Source organism: Capra hircus, chromosome 9, assembly GCF_001704415.2.
Source record: "Capra hircus breed San Clemente chromosome 9, ASM170441v1, whole genome shotgun sequence".
Lineage (NCBI taxonomy): Eukaryota > Metazoa > Chordata > Mammalia > Artiodactyla > Bovidae > Capra > Capra hircus.
In genome coordinates, this window is record NC_030816.1 from 39939783 (window position 1) to 39960295 (window position 20513).

Consider the following 20513-nt stretch of genomic DNA (forward strand, 5'->3'; position numbering starts at 1 on the left):
GAAGACTCTTGAGAGTCCCTTGGACTGCAAGGAGATCCAACCAATCCATTCTGAAGGAGATCAGTCCTTGGATTTCTTTGGAAGGAATGATGCTAAAGCTGAAACTCCAGTACTTTGGTCACCTCATGTGAAGAGTTGACTCATTGGAAAAGACTCTGATGCTGGGAGGGATTGGGGGCAGGAGGTGAAGCTGACGACGTAGACGATGAGATGGCTGGATGGCATCACCGAGTTGATGGATGTGATTTTGAGTGAACTCCGGGAGTTGGTGATGGACAGGGAGGCCTGGCATGCTGTGATTCATGGGGTCGCAAAGAGTCGGACACGACTAAGCGACTGAACTGGACTGAACTAAACCGAAGGTAGTAAAAGGTAGGTTTTATATCTTATGCTTTTTGTATCCTGTATCCAATGACAATGCTTTATCACAGATTGTAATTTTAAAATATTTGTTGGATTATGAATTTTAAAAACCAACACATTTGTTTTTTGTATTTTGAGAGTTATGTTTTATTTGGTGGGAATTTTTAGGACTTCAAGCCCAGGAGAGAGCAGGTGAGGAGGGAGGAGTCAGGTTATATAGAAGTATTACAACAAAGGGAAGGTTTTCTGAACATCAGAAGATAACTGTTGATTAAAGAAAAGCAGAGATCTCAAATTAAGGAATTTAGTGCTTTTCTATATATGGGAAGATGCAAGAGTCTGGGCTTACCAAACCAAAGCAAAGTCTGGTTTTTCACATCCTGAGCTCCCTTGGGGCTCACCGTAGGGAGTGACTGCAGTCCTGGTGGCTGCTGGATCACAGGTATTTGTCCCCTTCCTCAGTGCCCTTAGGCTCAGGAACTCACATGGGAGGGCTGAAATCACTGATGAGTGTGACATCCTTGTTTACTGATATGGCAGGAAATATTCCAATTCCCAGTCTCTCCTCTTGGTCAGGAATTCGACCAACATGTGGGAGACATTTCATGACAATTTTTGTCCCATGGTGCTGGGAGACTCCTCCAAGATTAGGCTAAATTCTCATTGATATGCCACTCCAGGTGTTAATTTCCAGAGTAGGCTCATTGACAGATTATAAAAGGTTCTCTGGATCTGCTATCTTCTAACCTAGTATAATCTAGGAGATACTTCCCTTGTAATTAAAAAAAAATTTTTTATTTTTTTAAAGCATATCCATGACTTCAAGTGGAAAGAGGAAAAGACAATTCGGTTATAGGTCTGATTTTACAACAGAGAAACATTAACTGATTGCTCTCAATTTACTGAGAAAGGTGGTCTCAAATATTAAATCTGAACTTCAATATTAGATCTCTCTTGATGCAAGGAGATCCAACCAGTCCATTCTAAAGATCAGCCCTGGGTGTTCTTTGGAAGGAATGATGCTGAAGCTGAAACTCCAGTACTTTGGCCACCTCATGCGAAGAGCTGACTCATTGGAAAAGACTCTGATGCTGGGAGGGATTGTGGGCAGGAGGAGAAGGGGACGACAGAGGATGAGATGGCTGGATGGCATCACTGACTCGATGGGTATGAGTTTGAGTGAACTCCAGGAGATGGTGATGGACAGGGAGGCCTGGCGTGCTGCGATTCACTGGTCGCAAAGAGTCAGACATGACTGAGAGACTGAACTGAACTGAACTGATGCTAACTACCCATCATGGCTTTTATATGACTGATAAACATGGGGGAACACCCACTTGTGCCAGATGAATCAGGCCTGGCTTCCACAATGAATCTTGCATCTTCTGTCTTTTTCACAGGCTTCTTAGAATGCTGAAAGGAACCTTACTTCTCTCTGTACTGAGTGATAACCAGAACATATAAATGTCTATGCTGTATACCAAAAGTATAACAAACACCCTCAGTGTTGGGAAAGAGGATGACAACCAGGATCAGATTCCTCTTCCTAAGAAAGCCAAACCACTCCAGCTGGAAAGCCTGTTCCCTCTGCTGACTTCTAATTTCGGGAACTATTTGCATACTTGAACCATTTACTCGGCCCCTGTGCATAAAGGTGCAGACTGAATCTGTACTTCTTTAGATTTTCCTCTCCATCTTCATCCAGTGGCTACTTTATAAATTTTGATTGGTGGATAGTGAATAAATCATAAAGATGATCAGACCTTTAAAAATTCAACTTTTATTGCCTTTACTTCTTAGTCTACAGGGAAAACACTGATTATCCTACCTCTCCAAAAGTATTCTAAAATTTAAAAATATTTGAATAATTTATTATATACTAAATAAACTGATTAAATATAGTTAATATATAAATATTTAATATGCCTAGAATTTTAGCTACACTGGAAATAAATATGGTAGCCCAGGTGGCTTCTCTGGCAGTCTGGTGGTTAAGAATCCACCTGCCAATGCAGGGGACATGGGTTTGATCCTGTTGGGGAAAACCCACATGTTGCAGAGCAAGTAAGCCTGTGCACCACAACCACTGAGCCTGTGCTCTAGAGCCTGGGAGCCACAACTACTGAGCCCATGCACCGCAACTACTAAAGCCTGTATGCCAAGGGCCCACGCTCTACAAGAGAAGCCACCACAATGAGAAGACCACGCACTGCAAGGAAGAGCAGCCTCCACTCTACACAACTAGAGAAAGCCCACACACAGCAACGAAGACCCAACACAACTGGAAATAAAATAAATATACAAATATGGCAGCCCAGAAAGAGAGAGAGAAAAAAAATAATAATTGCCTAAACTTTTCACAGGCAATGGCACCCCACTCCAGTACTCTTGCCTGAAAAATCCCACGGACGGAGGAGCCTGGTGAGCTGCAATCCATGGGGTTACTAAGAGTCGGACACGACTGAGCGACTTCACTTTGACTTTTCACTTTCATGCATTGGAGAAGGAAATGGCAACCCACTCCAGTGTTCTTGCCTGGAGAATCCCAGGGATGGGGGAGCCTGGTGGGCTGCCATCTATGAGGTCACACAGAGTTGGACACGGTTGAAGTGACTTAGCAGCAGCAAACTTTTCACAACTGTATGTTGTTTTGGGGCTACAATTCAATAGTAGGTATATTGTTATTCTTTATAACTGAGAAAAATTGTAAGTTCAACTTCTGAATGTTTATTTGAGTTTATAATTTTATATTTTCCCTGTCTCCTTCTCTAGGTTGTAAGTTGTGTGGACAAGGAACTGGCTGCATCTTCAGTCTGGTGTGGCAGGGAAAGCATATGCGTTGAAGCTGATACATATGGCTGGCTTTAACAAGTGATGAACCTCTCAGTAGGAAAATGGAAAAAGGAAATCCAATTCTTTGAATGGAAAAGGTGAGTCTAATTTTTTTATTAGAAAAATGGGAAAGGTGATCTGCAGTAAGGATTGCCAAAACCATATGTAAAGGACCTTCTACATAGTAGATGCTCAACATAGTAGCTATCTCACTATTGTTATTTTGGACTTTCATTGTAGCTCAGTTGGTAAAGAATCTGCCTGCAACGCAGGAGACCTGGGTTTGATTACTGGGTCAGGAAGATCCCCTGGAGGAGGAAGTGACAGCACGCTCCAGTATTCTTGCCTGGAGAATCCCATGAAGAGAGGAGCCTGACAGGCTACAGTCCATGGGGTTGCAAGAGTCGGACACAACTTAGTGACTAAGTCACCATTATTGTCATTCCTTTTTAAAATACTATTAATCTTCTTAAGCTATAGCTTTGCATATTCCACAAATTTTACTCACAGGGTAAAGAGAGGAAAACGCTGAATGTCTAATATAGACTTTATGTTTCTATAAATGACAGCAAAAATCATAGTTGTTGTAAACCATCGTTACTTTTGTACTTACAAAACACTTTATCAGAGATAAAAAGGGAGAATAGATTGAGACATTATACCAGACCATCACCAGCTAGGTATTACTAGAATGTACTCTGGTTCCCATGCTCTGTATTATATACAGCCAAAAAGGCACACAGAGAAATCTAAGGATGGAGGAGCTGCATTTCTTTATGACCTTATTTGAAAGATAAACTCCTTGGGGAAATACAATTTATTCAGATTATCAAGACCCTGCTGTGCAAATCTACAGTCTGGGAGCACACTATGGAGATCAAAAAATATTTACTTTATTCTGTTGGGTATAAAAGCTTTTAATGAATGCATAATTAAGGCAAAAAAGAGTGTATACAGCTTTAGAAATTCCACTGCTGAGCCAAGCCATTAATATCCAAGGCACCATACCCAGTTGTGATTCCACCTGTTTCCTATTTGGATTACAACCGAGTTATAAATCAAGGTATTATGTGACTACATGACCTGGTGCTGCAGAAAAGGATTGCACTCCAGGATTAGAGAAAGCAACATAAAGGGCTTTGTCGTGGATGTGTGGTGAAGGGTTGGACCTTCGGAACATGCTGAAACAAATAAAATCCAATGCCTGGAGATGAATCATGTAGAAAAAAAGTCATCAGACATATCAAGCATGTAAAGGAACCTGTGAGCTTTCTTCATAATATATTAGAGCTGATGGGATAAAATCTAATAGCTATGGAAAAAAAGATGAGCAAATCATTGACACTGCAGGCCAGTTTATTTGTGATATACCAGATATTTTTATTTGTATAAATATACAGAGATAGATATATTTGTATACAAACATAAAAATATATGGACAACTGAATACAACTATATATTTGTGTATTGATATAAATATGCATAAATACAATGTGCTTAGACTAAAACAAGATATTAGCAGTGATTCAAAAATATAAGAAAAACCCCAGCATGCTCTAATTCTTGAAGTCTTTGAAGGCCTGTATAAATATATTTGTGCTGTATAACAGAGGAACTCTACAATTAGGTTACTAGTACATTTTCATAATCAATTGTATGCATAAATATCCAAGGCTCATGAATAATTTTATATTGTTCCTTGGAAAAGTCTGTAGTAAGCTGGAAATCCAGTATGAAAGACATACAGAAACACAGCTATCATCAACAACTAATAATTCTGGCCCTGGCCACTATGTGCTGCAAAATGCTATCAAAAAGTTTACCCGAGCTGCCTCAGCACTTTAGGCGATTACCACTAAATTATGGACTCTATAGAGGAAACTAACGTATACTTTTCTTTTTTTAGTTGAAAAACAGTCTATCTGAGCAACTGAGGCTTTAAAATGAAAATTTCAAGAATCACAAAGCTTTTTTGAATGATGAGAGGCCAAATCAGTTTAAAATATTTTTAAAGAATAGTAGAGCCTGGAAGTAATTATGATGCATTTCCATACATCATAAGCTGTGCTACTCAAAGTCAGTTGCTGAAAATTAGCTCAATGCTGCAGAATTTCAACAATCTCTCAGTTTATTCACATGGACTTTGTCAACCATTATTATACGTAACAATGAAGATTGGTAAGGGTTTTTTTTTGTTTGTTTTAACTCTGCAGTGTTTTGGTTTTTTATATTTTGGATGCTATGTAGAATATATAATATCAATATTTTATATCACATTTACAAATTTTACTATATAATGTAAAAAATTTTTATATATTTATAACTGGGACCAGTTCAAATTTATCTAGATGTTATGAACTTTCAAAATCTGAAGTCAGTTACTTAACAGGCTGGGAACTGATGTGTAGTAAGGTGGCAAGAGTATCTGGAACAGTGATTTTCAAACTGTGGTCCCCAGAGCAGTAACATTAGCATCACCTGGGAACTTGTTAGGATGCAGCTATTCAGGCTCCTTAGATCTCTTGAATCAAACTGTATGGGCAGGCCCAGCAGTCTGTTTTAACCAGCTATTCAGGTGAGTCTATACATGGTCAAGTTTAAGAACCACTGATACAGAGTGCACATCTGAGTGAAGAAAGGAATAGCTCTAACCTGCAAAAACATATTCAAGCAGCAGAACAAGCTGCAAGACCCCAGTCCCTCATCCCAGATCCGAGTGGGCAAGCAATATACTGAATGTATGGGACCGAGGCCATGGAACGTGCATGTGTGTGTGAGCTCAGTCGCTCAGTCATGTCCAACTCTTTGCGACCCCATGGACTGTAGCCCACCAGGCTCCTCTGTCCATGGCAGAGAATACTGGAGCAGGTTGTCATTTCCTCCTCCAAGGGATCCTCCCAACCTAGGGATCAAACCTGTGCCTCTGTGTTTCTTGCATTGGCAAGCAGATTCTTTACCACTGAACTTACCTGTACCTGGAGCTAAATTAATGACACAGATAAGCAATCAGTTCATAGGGCCCGAGCACATGTCCCCTGAACTGCAGCAAGAAAAGGTTGGCAGCCTGCTCTAAAGGATATCTGTGGAGGGACAGTGGGAGGTGGAGGTGGGAGAGACATCAGGGAAGGACAGACACCATGAGGGAGGCAGACATATGGACAGCAGTCTTCCGGTAAGGAATAACTCACACTTTTCTTCTGTGAAACAAATGCACTGCTTATATATCCCCTAATCAGGGAACTCAGGACACCATGTGGCTGTTTTACAAAAAATCCCTCTCACAGGAACTCACTTGGCACATGGAGAAGGAACTCAAACAAACATGTTTCTAAGCAACTACAATGCACTAGAGCTAGAAATAAAGAGTTTTCTAATTTCTCCCTGAATCCTGTAAATGAGGAAGGAGCAAGATGTTCTATTTACAGGAAGGGCAGGGGAAAAACAATAAAACAAAAACTTCCTATTTACGAAGCAGCAACATCAATTATTATGTTGCTTTTAAAAGCATCAATGTTTACTATTTATTAAAGTATCAGTTCAGTGTTATGTTTTCACTTATCAGAGGAAGGGAGAAAGAGATGGTTCATATAATTATTTGTGACTTTTTTTCTAAAATAATACATGCACATCTACAAAGCCAAGAGAAGTGGCCCATAGGAAAAATACATTTTCCAGAATGGTTATTATTTCCAAAATTTCCAGGAACAGGCCTGTCCAATATGCTGTTGATTGGAAGTAGGTAGTAAAGTTTGCGACATTTCCAGGAATGAAGGAAGACAGGAGTGATGGCAGTGGGTAGCAAGTTAACTGTGGAATTAATAGAGAAATTCACAAGCGAAGCATGCAACTGTAAGGGCTCTGGTTTTCAGGATACCTACTGTGTGTAGGGTACTCTGCTATAATATACTTTGCATGCACCATATCATGAACACTCCAACACCCCTAAGATGTACATTGTATGTACTATATCATATCTGAATTTTATGGATGAGGTATGTGAGCAAAGAGGTTGTGTAACCTCTTTTTATGTGATCTTTGCCCAAGGTCACATAACTCTGAGACATGAATTTATATCACAGGGAGATGGAAAAGTAAATCAACACAGGTAATATGGTGTGATCAGCACCCCAGAAGAGTGCCCCATAATTAATGAAAAGGAGAGAAATCTAACTCCGAGATCGACTGATCAGAAGAGGAGATAACGTGAGCAAAGTCCTTGCAGGTTAAAGAGGAACTCACAGGGTGACACTGTGAGAGAAGAATAATCCATGGAGAAGGAGACGTCATGTAAAGAGGTTTGAGTATGGGGATATGCATGAAGTTTGCAATGACTGTGTTATAGCATGTGGGTAATAAATTGTTTTTTAAAAGGCTAAAGAGATAGGATGTTTCATAGTAAAAACAGAACCTGTGTTGGGACTTCCCTGGTAGTCCGGTGGTTCAGACACCACACTCCCAATCAATACAGGGGGCATGGGTTTCATCCCTGGCTGGGGAACTAAGATCTCACATGCTGTACACAATGAATTTTTTTTTTTTAAATGGAACATTTGAACCACTTTAAGATGAATAAACCTTGTTTTGGAGTGAGGCAAGAGTGAAGACAGGTGGGTTCATTGGTTACCAGGAAGTTCCACTAGCCCAGGAAGTAAGTATTGAGGATTTGAACTAAGACAGTGGTAATAGAAATAGAATGATAGAGATTTTTTAAAATTAAGGGAGTTTATGCAAAGTCCTGCACACAGATGTTTATAACAGTTCATCATAATTGCCTAAACTTGAAGTGACCAACATGTCCTTTAGTAAACGAATGGATAATTAAACTGAAGTATCCAGACAATGGAATACTATGTAAAGCTAAAAAGAAATGAGCTATCAAGCTATGAAGAGACAGAGGGGAAATTTAAATGTGTATTACTAAGCAAAAGAAGCCAATCTGAAAAGGTTTCATACTGTATGAATCTAACTATACAACCTTCTGGAAAAAAAATGAAACTATGGAGACAATAAAAACATCAGTGATTCCAGGGGTTAAGATAGGGAAGGAGGGATGAACAGGCAGAGCCCAGAGGATTAGGGTAGTGAGACTACTCTTGGATTTCCCTGGTGGCTCAGACGGTAAAGCGTCTGTCTACAATGCAGGAGACCCGCGTTCGATCCCTGGGTTGGGAAGATCCCCTGGAGAAGGAAATGGCAATCCACTCCAGGACTAGATATGACATTATAATAGTAGATACACATTTTAGCCAAACCTACAGGATGTAAAATACCAAGAGTGACCCCTAATATAAACTGCAGACTCTGGGTAATGGTGACGTGATAGTGACGGTAAGTCCATCGATTGTAACACGTGTCTACTCTGGCAGAGGATGTTGATAATGAAGACAGCTTTCATATGTTGGGGTACAGGGGAAATCTCTCTATCTTCCTCTTAATTTTGTCATGAACCTACAACTCCTCTTCAAAAATAGAGCATAAGAAAAAGTTAAGGAGGTAAGATTGAAAGGTTCTGGTGACAGCCTATGTGTAGCACGAAGATGGAGTATTTTAGGATGACTCTTGAATTTCTGGCTTGGGTTAACTCTCAGAAAGGTCACATGTCTGTGGAATATCCAAGAGGAAACGCTGACTAAGCAGTTGGCTTAGAGATGACAAAACATGCTATTCAGTACAGTAAGAATAGAGCACATTAAGGAGATGAGAAAGAAAAAGGACAGGGTTAGAAACATAGTCTGTAACCGGGAGACAGGGATGAACACTGAAGCTGGAGTGCAGGAGAGGGGACAGAGGCCCTCCACATGTGGACGAGAGAAAGCGAAGGTGAGCAGGAGATGAGCACCCATGTGGCACCACAGTACCCAGGGGGATATTCATGGGGCTGATGGAAGAAGAGTCTGTAAAAGAATTGAAAGGAAGGAGGAGGAGAACTAGGAGAGAGTCTTGAGAAAAGAGAGGTGCAGGAAAGAAAGGAGCTGCCAGTACTGAAAGGCTATAGTGTGGTCACATTAAAGACCATAAAGGCCCACTGCCTTTGACAATTTGGAGGCTTTGGTGACCTTTGTTGGAACAGCCTTTGAGCAGTAATGAAGGCCGAGGACTGAGTTCAACAGAACTGAAGAATGAATAAGTGGTAAGGACACACAGACACTGTTCCCAGTTTGGCAGTTAATAAGAGAGGGCTGTGGTGATGAAAAAAAAGAAAAGTTTCTCCTATCTTATTGATCCTATTTTAAAAATGAAAAAAGGTACCAGCGGAGAAGACACTGAAACTATGGGAAACACAGGAGGCTCCTGACAGATCAAGCTGCTGAAAGGCAGTTTTTAGCCTCAGAGAACAGGGCAGACATTTAACTATGGGCAGAAATATTTGTAGGTGGAGGGTGGGAAGGAGGATGAATATCTTAAATGAAACATAGATTTTCTTTTGATGCCTCTAATTTTGAGTATTGATAATGGAATTAAGTGTGATTGATTTTGTTTGCTTTATTGATTCTGAACTCTGGCATCAGTAAAACATTGGAAACATTTTATTTTTGAGAAAAATATGTTGAAAGTGATTTTAAAATTGCCCACTGGACAACAAATAGCTGAAAATAGAAATCACTAATATCAGAAAAATCCTTCAAGACATTCTTCTCCTTAAAAACTCACAAAGAAGACACAGTGAACTCTAGATTATCCATATAACAAATTAAAATGACAAAATGACTTCCTTGGCCAGCCGGCATGTCTTTGGACTGTCACTGACATCCGTTGGAGTGGGCTTAGGGAAAAAGAGCCAACAAATAGCATGTGAAAAAATTGACTGGGATCCTTAAATGGCTACTAAAAAACTTATGATATATTTTAGAGCCAAATATTAATGACATTTGGCAAATATGACAGTCTGGATTATCCATGCCAGACAGCAAATAGTCATGATTAGAACAAATAATTAGTAGTTGGCAATGATTAAGTAAGGCTGATACATTCCTACCCTTTCTGATCATGTGCACTGACTTAAAAAAAAATCTGAAAGATTAAACTGTCTGTAATGTATTTTCCAAAATTTGTACTTTAACTTTCTCCAAATACAAAAGCATCAGCTCTAGTGAACTATGAAATAGCACACAGTATATTTGATTAGGGGCATATTAAATATATATGTTGGTACAATCATCTGTCTTATCTAATGTGGGAAAAAAATAGCTCAGTGGTGGAGAAAAATGAATGTAAGTTATAACTTCTCAACCTTGAGGATAAATTATTCCATTTAGAACACCGACTATATATTATGTATCTAGGAGACAGTGCTAATTTAATAATTAAAATTATAATAATACATTGTTTGGAAGAGATAACCTCCTATAAGTCATTGCCATATTACTTAGTTAAAAAATCATAATCTATTAAAATACTGTAAAATATGCAAGATCTTTAGTGCTAAACGCAATCCCCATAGAAAGTATTTTCAACTTAAAAAACTGTATTCAATGGGTAACAAAAGACTTATTTATTATTTTTTTCCCATAATACAAAATTTCAATATTTAAGCAGGAGAAGTTTACAGTACACACTGCTATGGATTGAACTGCATCCTTCCAAAATTTGTATGTTTAAGTTCTAAGCCCCAGTGTGATGGTATTTGGAGGTGTGCCTTTGGGAGGTAGGTGGGTTTAGATGAGGTCATGAGGGTGGGGCCCTCATGATGGGATCAGTGTTCTTCTAAGAAGAGATACCAGAGAGCATGTGGTCTCTCTCTGTCATGTGAGAACACAGCCAGAAGGTGGCCATGTGCAAGACAGGAAGAGAGCCCTCATCAGAGCCTACCCATGTTAGCACCTGATCTTAGACTTCCTGCTTCCAGAACTGTGAGAAATAAATGTCTGTTTAGGTCACCTGGTCTGCGGTATTTTGTTATGGTAGCCTGAGCTGACCAGTAAACACCCTGAGCCCCTGTGATGTGAAAGGAGGGAGGGGGTAAGAAATAAAGAGGCGTCAGGTATGACTCCTGCTTTCAAGAGCCCCACAGCATAACTGGGGTGGGTAAGACACTTTCAGCCACGTTAGCCCAAGAGGAAAGTGATGCAAAACCAGCACTCAGATACCTCCTGCTTCTGTGAAGTTATTTCAAGGATCCAGCACTTGTTGAAGTTGAAAGGGAAAAAATAATTTCTAAGTAAAAGAACACTAAAAATCACCATTTATGAAAAAAAAAAAAAAAAACCAGAATACCCAGAATTCTTTCTAATACCCTCATGGGAGAATAACATTCTTTAAACCTTTGTACCTTCACTGAAGAGAGAAAATGACTAAATCTCACGGCAGCCCATTTAGTGTAAAACAAAATGAAGACAAGGGATGACTAATAAGCATCAGTCACAGAGGAGGGAGATTCAGGGCAGGAAGTCACTTCCTCCCTCCTGCTCCCTTTACATTCTTGGTTTCTGAATGATTAATAGCAAGAATTTTGGCTTCGCTTTACGAGGTGATCCAAAAATGCACATCATAAACAGAACAATCCCTTCAAACTGGGGAAATGCTCTTTTATGCTTGTAAAAACAGAAAACAAAACAAATTTTAAAAAAGGACACCCCCCGCCCAGTTTTCCTTGTAGTGATAAAATACTCTACCTAGGGCACTCCTACCCTTTGCCTCTCACATCGCAGCAGCACGTCTCCTCTTTCAGGTCACGTCTTCCCCATAAAAGTGCTAAACTAATGCCGCTTAATGACAAATTAATGTCCATGAATAAAAAATACACCTCTAATAGCATAGAGTAATTTGCCATTACAATATCATCATTGGACATGCCCCTGGTTTAATACGATGTATTTAATTCATAACCTAATGAGTGATATATAAAAAGAGGGAGATGAACCCTGCAATTACATTTATGTGAGTCTGTCACCTTATTTGTAAAACCTTAGAGTCATTTACATTCAAATTAGAACAAATGAGTGATTTCACAAAGTGTGGTGATAAATGACCACAGCAGCCCAAGACAAAACTGTATTTCCTGTGAACACATTAACAGTTTCCTATTATTTGTTAAAAATTACAATGCATATTGCCCAGTGTGGTGTGAATAATGACTTTTTTACTGATTAGGTCAGAAGACTAATATGTAGCAAAATAAATAATTTTTCTTTTCATTTTTTCTGATTTTTGCTTTAAATAAACTACTGAATTCTGGTGGATTCACACTGCCACCTGCTGCCTAGGAGCAGATACTAAAAGAATATTCCTATCAAAAGGAGTTAATTCACCACTTCGGTGGTCTTATTCAGAAAGTCTAGTGAAGAGTTCTTTAAATTGCATTTCATAATACGGGCTGATACTTGGCAAACCAAAAGACCACTTACTAATCAAATAATAGGATATACCATGTGTTATTTAGGGGAGGGAGTACAAAATCTACAAACCTTTTTTGAGTACAAAATCTACAAAGCTAACTACAAAAAAAAGTCATTTTCAGCAAAGCATGCGTATCTCCTAATACATCACTTTCAGAGGATATAGCACAAAATCCAGTGGCCAGTACCCCTGATCTTATGCTAGGGGAGTTTTGGGGACGGTCGTGTGTGTGTGTGTTCCCTACTCTTGACCCTTGGTACAATCTGAAGGTGATGACTGAAGGTGCTGCCTGTCCGCTGAGGATCTCCACCACCTAGCCCTTCCTCCCCAGTGTCAAGGTCCAACATGAGAGGAAGGCCTTAGTGTCCAGAACAGAGCAGACTAGGAAAGGCGTGAGGACAAGATAGGAGGCTCAGGATGATCAGGCCTGGCCTTGGAGACCAGGCTAAGTGTTTCTGTAGGTGAAATGATGCGGCGAAAGGGTCATTAGGGTAGCTAGTAGAGTTTTCCAAATCAGATCAACATCCTAGCTCTGACTTTAAGTTTCTCCATCTGTAAAGATAAAAGAACACTCACCTGCCTTAAGGGGTTGCTCAGCAGAGGAGAAATGGGAATCTCTGTGCAAAAGACTCAATACAGATAGGCTCTCAACAAATGTTGGTTCTCTTTCCTGTGAAAGATAATGACGGCTCTGGGGACTATGGTTTGGCATAGACAGAGGTGAGAAACAAGCAGACCCCCCCTAGGAGGAAATTATGAGTTCATAACATATAGCCAGTGATGGTGAGAGTCTCAAGAAAGGTAAGAAAATTAGCACTGGAGAAAAGGACCTGGTCTGAGAGAAATTGGGAGGTAGAATCAATGCAACTTGATAACTGATTGGATACAGTGATGAGGAAGGGGGTTCTGAGATTCTGTCCAAATGTCTAGACAACTAACAGATCAATGGTACCACCAAGAGAGAAAAGGATAGGTTTTCTCAGGTTGGATCTGAATTGCCTGTGTGATGCTTAGATAGAGATGTTCAGAAGCTAACTTTAAAAAGGCAAGGAAAAGTCAAAGTTTAGGAAAACTGGACTCAAAAAGTTTGTAATGTTTATCTGAAGGACTCAGTAAATCAGCAGCCACATCAGAATCCCTTTATTCACAGTCCATGTCCTGAGGATGGTCTGCAGAGATTCCTTTGTAAGATTTAACATAGCGACTGACATGCGTGTACACATGCATACTCTGAAAAATAAGAAAATTTACATGTTTTACTGGGCCTACTCTAAAATAAATATTGCTCTTTAGTGAACTGGTTCACCCTTCTGATGAAATTTTTAAGAAGAGAACAGTGGGTAAGAAAGAGGAGCAGAAGGCGGAACAGGGAAAGCAACATTCACATTTCATTTGAGACTGAACCTCAGATAGCAGGTAAGTCTGACAGCTCATGCTTATTAATAATATATAACACGACAGGCTATACAGGATGGAATCCTACAGAATTTCACTGCAAAGCAGTGAGAAAGGATGTACACTTGAGTTGTTTATAAATCCCTCATCTTGGGAGGATGGGCTATTACAGCAGCCATTCCTCCTTGCAACCACCTCGTCCTCAATGAGTTAGCTGTTTTCATAGCCACACTACCAGTTAATCCCACCAACATGCACTGAGACCATGTGTGTTCTCAATGAGGGGTCCAATGAGAGGGCCTGGGGCCAAAACTGAATATGTGAAGACCTCACAGGATAAGGAAGACCTCACAGCCTGAGAGGCTAATTCGTGGTTATCCTCCCTAATACAGAGGGATACTGCTCTTGTGATGTGGGCTCCTGGCCCTCAACAGCCTGCCAGAGAAAAAGCAAGAGAAAAAAGCTCACACAGTGACCTCAAAGTGTCCCTTCCCTTGGCTGGGGGGCAGCAGCAGCATCTAGGCATGTGCCGAAGAAGCTTCAGGTCAATACAACAGCTGATGGCTGGGGAGGCTCAGGGTGGCTTGGGTGGGGCAGTGAGTTTCTGGAAGTGTTCACCTAGCACTTCTCCTAGCATATGCTTTTTAATGAGCCCTAGAGGACAAGAGGAGGCATCAAAGCCAAAGTCTACCCTTCACATCTCTGAAATAATGGTAATCTGAGAACAACAAAATAATACCAGGCATCTTAGGAAAATGGCTTCACAAACTCCTTGTTGTACCGAACAAGGACTACTCCAGTATTCTTGCCTGGAGAATCCCATGGACAGAGGACCCTGGTGGGTTAGTCGTGTGCAAAGAGTTGGACACGACTGAAGCGACTTGGCAAGCACCAAACAAGGATGGAGAATATACTAGCTTTGGTGTTGGGTCTTAATTTCTAACTACAGTTAAAGCACTAAAGATTTTTCATTTTAACAGAAAATGTTTTATATACCCAATAAAATTTCCATAGGAAATTAAAAACTAGTTCAGCAATAATACCAAAAAAAATCATAAATAGGTATAGTTATTTGACTCTGTCAAAGCATAAAGGCAGACTGACCCATTCTGGTAATTTGATAATCCTAAAAGAGAGGCAGGGGATATATTTGTAAAAGACTGACATAATGAAGGCTTCTGCACACAAATGGTTTTAATCCACTTATACTCAAATTTCCTTCTAAAAGTTGAACATCTTGTAAATTGGAGTTAAAAAAGAAAAGGAAAGTCACATAAGACAATGAAATGAAAACATTGGTGAAAAGAAAGTGAAATTTTTAACCCCTGCTCAAGCAGGCTAATAATAAATGACCTATCCAGAAAACACATCTGTATGCAAGTTACATTTTTTTCCAGAGCAATGAACTGCAAGAATTAAAAATTCCAAAGTGACACAAGTTAGCCAATATTTCGACGGGTTCATCTGATGGGTAGAGAAAAATTCTCATGAATGTCCCATGTTCATCTGGAATCCTTATTTAGAGAGAATTATAGTTCACACACACACACACACACACACACCTGTATATACACACTATTTTAATATGCATCATGATAGCTAGCACCATAAGCCAACTTTTGTCAACACACATCATTAATTATTATCTACCAGGGAAAAAGTGAATCAGGTGACACTGCTGAAAGCACAAGTTGTAATATTTGTTGTAAAAATGTCAAATAAAAGTAATTTCAATTTCACAAATCGAACACACAGATTTGAAGTCTTATGACCAATGTTTTTCTCTTTTGGTACTTGCAGAAAGGGATTAAAATAGCTATCCCATATCACCCAATGATACTGAGGGGAATCGGAAGGAAAAGAAGATAAAACATTTAAACATTTACTATTAGATTAAATATGTTGAGATAATGATAAAACTTTTATCTGCTGTATGGGAATTGCCCCTTAGTTGAACATGGCTGACATTCCTTACACTGTCTCCCTAGGGAGCACTGGTTCCTATTTCCTGAGGTTGCTGGGGGGATGAAATAATATGATATATGAGAAAGGGCTTTGGAAATGTACCTAATGAGTAACATGGCTATATTTAAAATTAGAGAAATTATTAGGAAGGAAATAATTAGGCAGAAAAAATAGGATTTTTCTACTTACTAATAACATGTCATATGCACAAGGATAGTAGAATTAAATTATGTAGATTTATTATTTTTCAAATTTACTTTCACTGTTGTTATAATCCTGTAATAAATGCAAGTTAACAGTCATACTAGTAGAATAAATTGGAGGATCTCAAGATAGGGGGTTGGTACTTAACTCTCTGCAAAATAAGAGACTCATAGACGTACTACCTGCCTAAGATGTCCCGTGTCTTCCTATTGAAACAAAAGGTTTTCATCCAAGAAGAAAAAAAGGTCTTTGGAATCAGAAAGGCCTATCACTCACCAGCTATGGGCAAACTGGGATTATTTCAAATCTTTGATTGTTTACCTATCAAAAATGTGTACCCTGTTGTGAGGGCCAAATGTGAAGCATCAGTGAGCAAGTGGCAGGTGCTCAGTGGATGGGCTATTCTCCCCCTCCCCTTCGCAGAGCCTTTCCTGCAACCCTAGCAAATCAGGGCAAAAAATGCACAGATCACTCATCACTTCTCCAGAATTTACTGCCCGAGAAGTTCAGGCAGCAATTAATTACATATGACATCATGATATGTTAGCTACTGTTACTGAAATCTGAAATGACTATCCAACTTTTCATGCATTTCCACTACCAGACAGCATTGGTTCAAGTCAAGACCCTTCCTGGTGTCATCTCCCAGGGCCCCAGCAGTGAACCTTGTCTGTGGTTGTTGAGTTGCTCTGCTGCCCAAGGGGAGTGGAGGCCTAGGGTGGGCGGGGAGGGCTGGGGACATGAGGTAGGACACTGGGAGCTGCAGCTGCCCTCCTAGAAGCCTCAGCTCGTGTCCTGGAGAAATTCTACCACCACAGGCCACATCTCCCACCCACCCCTCTTGTACTTTATCTGTCACTGGAGTCCAACTGGTGGGTTACTGCAGGGGGAGGAATGTGCAGGGCATACTAGCAGGATGCAAGCTTACATACCTGGATGAGATAGTGAGAACATAAATTGAGAAGCTCCAGTAACTGTAGGTGACTGCCAGCTGCTAACACATCCTGGATCACGCCTGGCTCCAACAAAATCTGTTTTTTTTTTTTAATAAAAGAAAATAATCAGTTACTTAAAACTTGCTTAATATGCAAATATACTGTATTTAAATTGCTCCTTAACACACTATATCTGAATTAATACTGTTTTTTATTATAGAAGTCAGTCCTTTTTTCTGTTCTGATTAATGAGCTGTGGCCCTCATTGTAACAGCTGAGTTCTCATTTCCAGTACTCATTTCTTGTGCACAAAGCTCCACACTTAACCACTTACTTTTGCAGGAGGATATGAACATTTGCAAAGACCAATATAATAGTCTTAAAATTCAGTTTGTGATGAATGTCATCTTGTAAATACAAAAGAATTGAATTTTAGTTTTTCAACATATACTTCAGAATGTTTTTCTTCAGTAAATTGCAGAAACAGTACAGGTAACAGGTATTTTAGGGAAAAGGGCTTACATTTCTGCTTGAAATATGAAACCAGAGGTAGATATTACTCCATTTTACTTCTAAATCCTGTAATAACTTCAACCACAAGCTTTCTTTTTTTTTTCCTTCTCAATCTCTGATTCTCTAATCCTTTCTGCTTCAAATAAAAGATGTAGAAATACTATTTTTAGAATAGAAGGGCATCAGAGAGAAAGCAAAATGCCCCAGATATACTGGCAATAGCACTCTTCATTTTTTCCTAATTAGGTCCAACTTTGAGCCTACAGCTGCCAGCGCTTGAGCTGGTAAACAGGGCTGGAGAAAAACACACAACTAAGCTGACTAAATTAACTTTACATCCAAGACTGCCAGGCACAGGAAGACTGCAATGCTGCTCCAGTCTTCCTCACCCATTTCCCAAGCCCAGTGGTTCCTTAAGTTTAGTCTCTGAACCAGCTGCATCAGCGTTACCTGGGAAATCCTGAAAACTGCAAATTCTTAGGCACCTCCCCAGATCTAACTGAATCAGAAACTTTCAAGTAAAGCCCAGCAACTGGTGTTTTGATAAATCCCACTGGGGCTTCCAGTGCCCAGTGAGGCCAGAAAAACACTGATGGAGTCAGCTCGCTCTCTCCCTCTATTCCTTCTCGCATGCTCCTTTCTCCTCAAGCCTGCAACTCCTTGTCTCTCTTCTTACGCTAACCTCATGATCTTCCAAAGGCTCCCACTAACAAGTCTACCAACCCACCTACTCATATCTGTTCCAGCACATTTTATTCTCCTCCACACTGCAGTTGGGCACTAGATCCCATCTCTCTCTGCCTGATACTTCCCCTCTCTTTGCTATATCATCAGCTGTTCTCTTCCACTGGACGAAAACTCTCATCAGCATACAAATATGCCATTCGAGCTCTTAAGAAATAAAAATCCCATCCCTCGACCCCAAAGACCCTTCATGCTTCCCATCATAACAAAGCTCCTCAGGGGAAGTTATCTATATAAAACCCCATTGCTTGCTCTACTCTGCTCTATTTCAAATCTATACCTGTTGAGTTTTGTTCCCATGGTTCCTCTAAAAATGCTCTCATCAAGGCTATCAGTGACTTCTACATCCAAGAGCCACTTCTCAATATTTAATCTTACTCAAGCCAGCAGCAGTTAGCAAAGCTGATTGCTCCTCTTCTTGGACAATTTCTTCCCTTGCCCCTAGGACAACACTCTCTCTCTTGGTTTCTTCTACTTCAATAACCAGAGCCTTTCCATCTCCTTCCCAAACTGTAAGCATTGGAGATGCTCAGAGCTCAGTCTCCCTATCTCTTCTTTCCTCTATTAACTCTGTGGATCACCTTACATAATCCCATGGCTTTAAAACTATCTACACACTGATTACATTCAAATTTGTTTCTCCAGCCCCAACCTTACCCTTAAACTTCAGACTGATATTCAACCACCTATTCTGTGTCACCACTTGGGTATCTATTGGACAGCTCAACCTGAATGTGCCCCACACTGAATTCTTCATCCTCTCCACCAACCACCAAACCTGCTCCTATCCCAATCCAGCCATTTCAGCAAAAAGCAACTCAGTTATTTACACTAAAACCCCAGAGTCATTCCTTACTCCTCTCATTTTTCTCATACCTCACATCTGATCCATCAGCCACTCCTGTTAGCTCTACTTCAAAATAGTTCCAGAATCAAACATACTCAGTACCTCTTTCATCATTATCACTCTAGTCCAACCTACTGTCTCCTATATAACAGCCTCTTAACTAGTTGAACTGCTTTCTCCTTTGCCTCCTCGAACTGCTTTTAATATCAATCAAATGGTTCTTTAAAAACAGAAATGAAATCATGTCACTCTTTCATTCAGAATGTCCAACAACTTTTTATCTCATTGGAAAAAGACCAAAGTGTTCACTATACCATGTAAGTTCTTTGCGAATACACAGAGCACCTTAGCGTTTACATCTAGCTGCTTTCTTTGCCTGGATTGCTCTTCCTCAAGATATCAGAGAGGCTCACTCCTCATGCTCTTCAAACCTCTGCCCAGACAGCATCTTACCTAAGAGGCCTTCTCTGACCATCCTATGTAAAACAGTAACCCACTCCCCATCACCCCTATCCCCAATCTCTTTGCTTTATTCTTCTTCATAGCACTTAACATCTCTCAACATACTACATATTTGTCTCGTTGATGATTTTCTGTTCCTCCACTCAATAGGATACATGATCCAGGAGAGTAACAACTTGAGCCATTTTGTATCCCTAGCACTTAGAACAATAACAAACAAAAAGCTTTCACTTAACATTGATGAATTTACCTTATAGTAATTTACTGAATTAATTTATCTCTGAAAGTGAAAAGTGAAAGTTGCTCAATTGTGTCCAACTCTTTGTGACCCCATGGACTATAAATACACTCTATGGAATTCTCCAGGCCAGAATATTGGAGTGGGTAGACTGTCCCTTCTCCAGGGGATCTTCCCAACCCAGGAATTAAATCGGGGTCTCCTGCATTACAGGCAGATTCTTTACTAACTGAGCTATCAGGGAAGAATTTATCTTTAGATATGCTTTTTTTAATTTTTAAAAACTATTTATTTATTATTTACTATTGGCCACACCAGGCGGCATGCAAGATCTTAGTTCTCCAACCAGGGATAAAACCTGCACAGCCCCCTGCAGTGGAAGCATGGAGTCCCAACCACTGGACTGTCAGGGAAGTCCTCTAGATATGTTTTTAAATTAAAAATTAACTTTGTTAATTAGCCTAACATGAGAGGAAAGAGGGAAAAGGACTATACATTTTATTTCTCAATGATCAAAGAAGTGAAAAAGTTAAGCATGTGTGGCAAAAATACCAACACTCATCTTATTCTGAAAATTCTTTACAGCTCCTTTCCTGTGTAGTCAGAGGGAAAAGCCTGAATTTTTCTAACTCCTCAAGGAGAAGGCTTTGACTGACATTCAGGAAATTATTGCAGCTCT

General features: G+C 39.9%; 1 protein-coding gene across 2 annotated transcripts in view; it reads right to left on the reverse strand.

Annotated features, from left to right (window-relative positions):
• KLHL32 (kelch like family member 32) overlaps positions 1 to 20513 on the reverse strand; it is a 216473-nt gene that overhangs the window by 77562 nt on the left and 118398 nt on the right. For both annotated transcript variants that reach the window (XM_013966475.2, XM_005684660.3), the window contains exon 5: positions 17028 to 17126. In XM_013966475.2, the coding sequence (XP_013821929.1) occupies positions 17028 to 17126 (99 nt within the window). The remainder of the gene's footprint in view (positions 1 to 17027; positions 17127 to 20513) is intronic.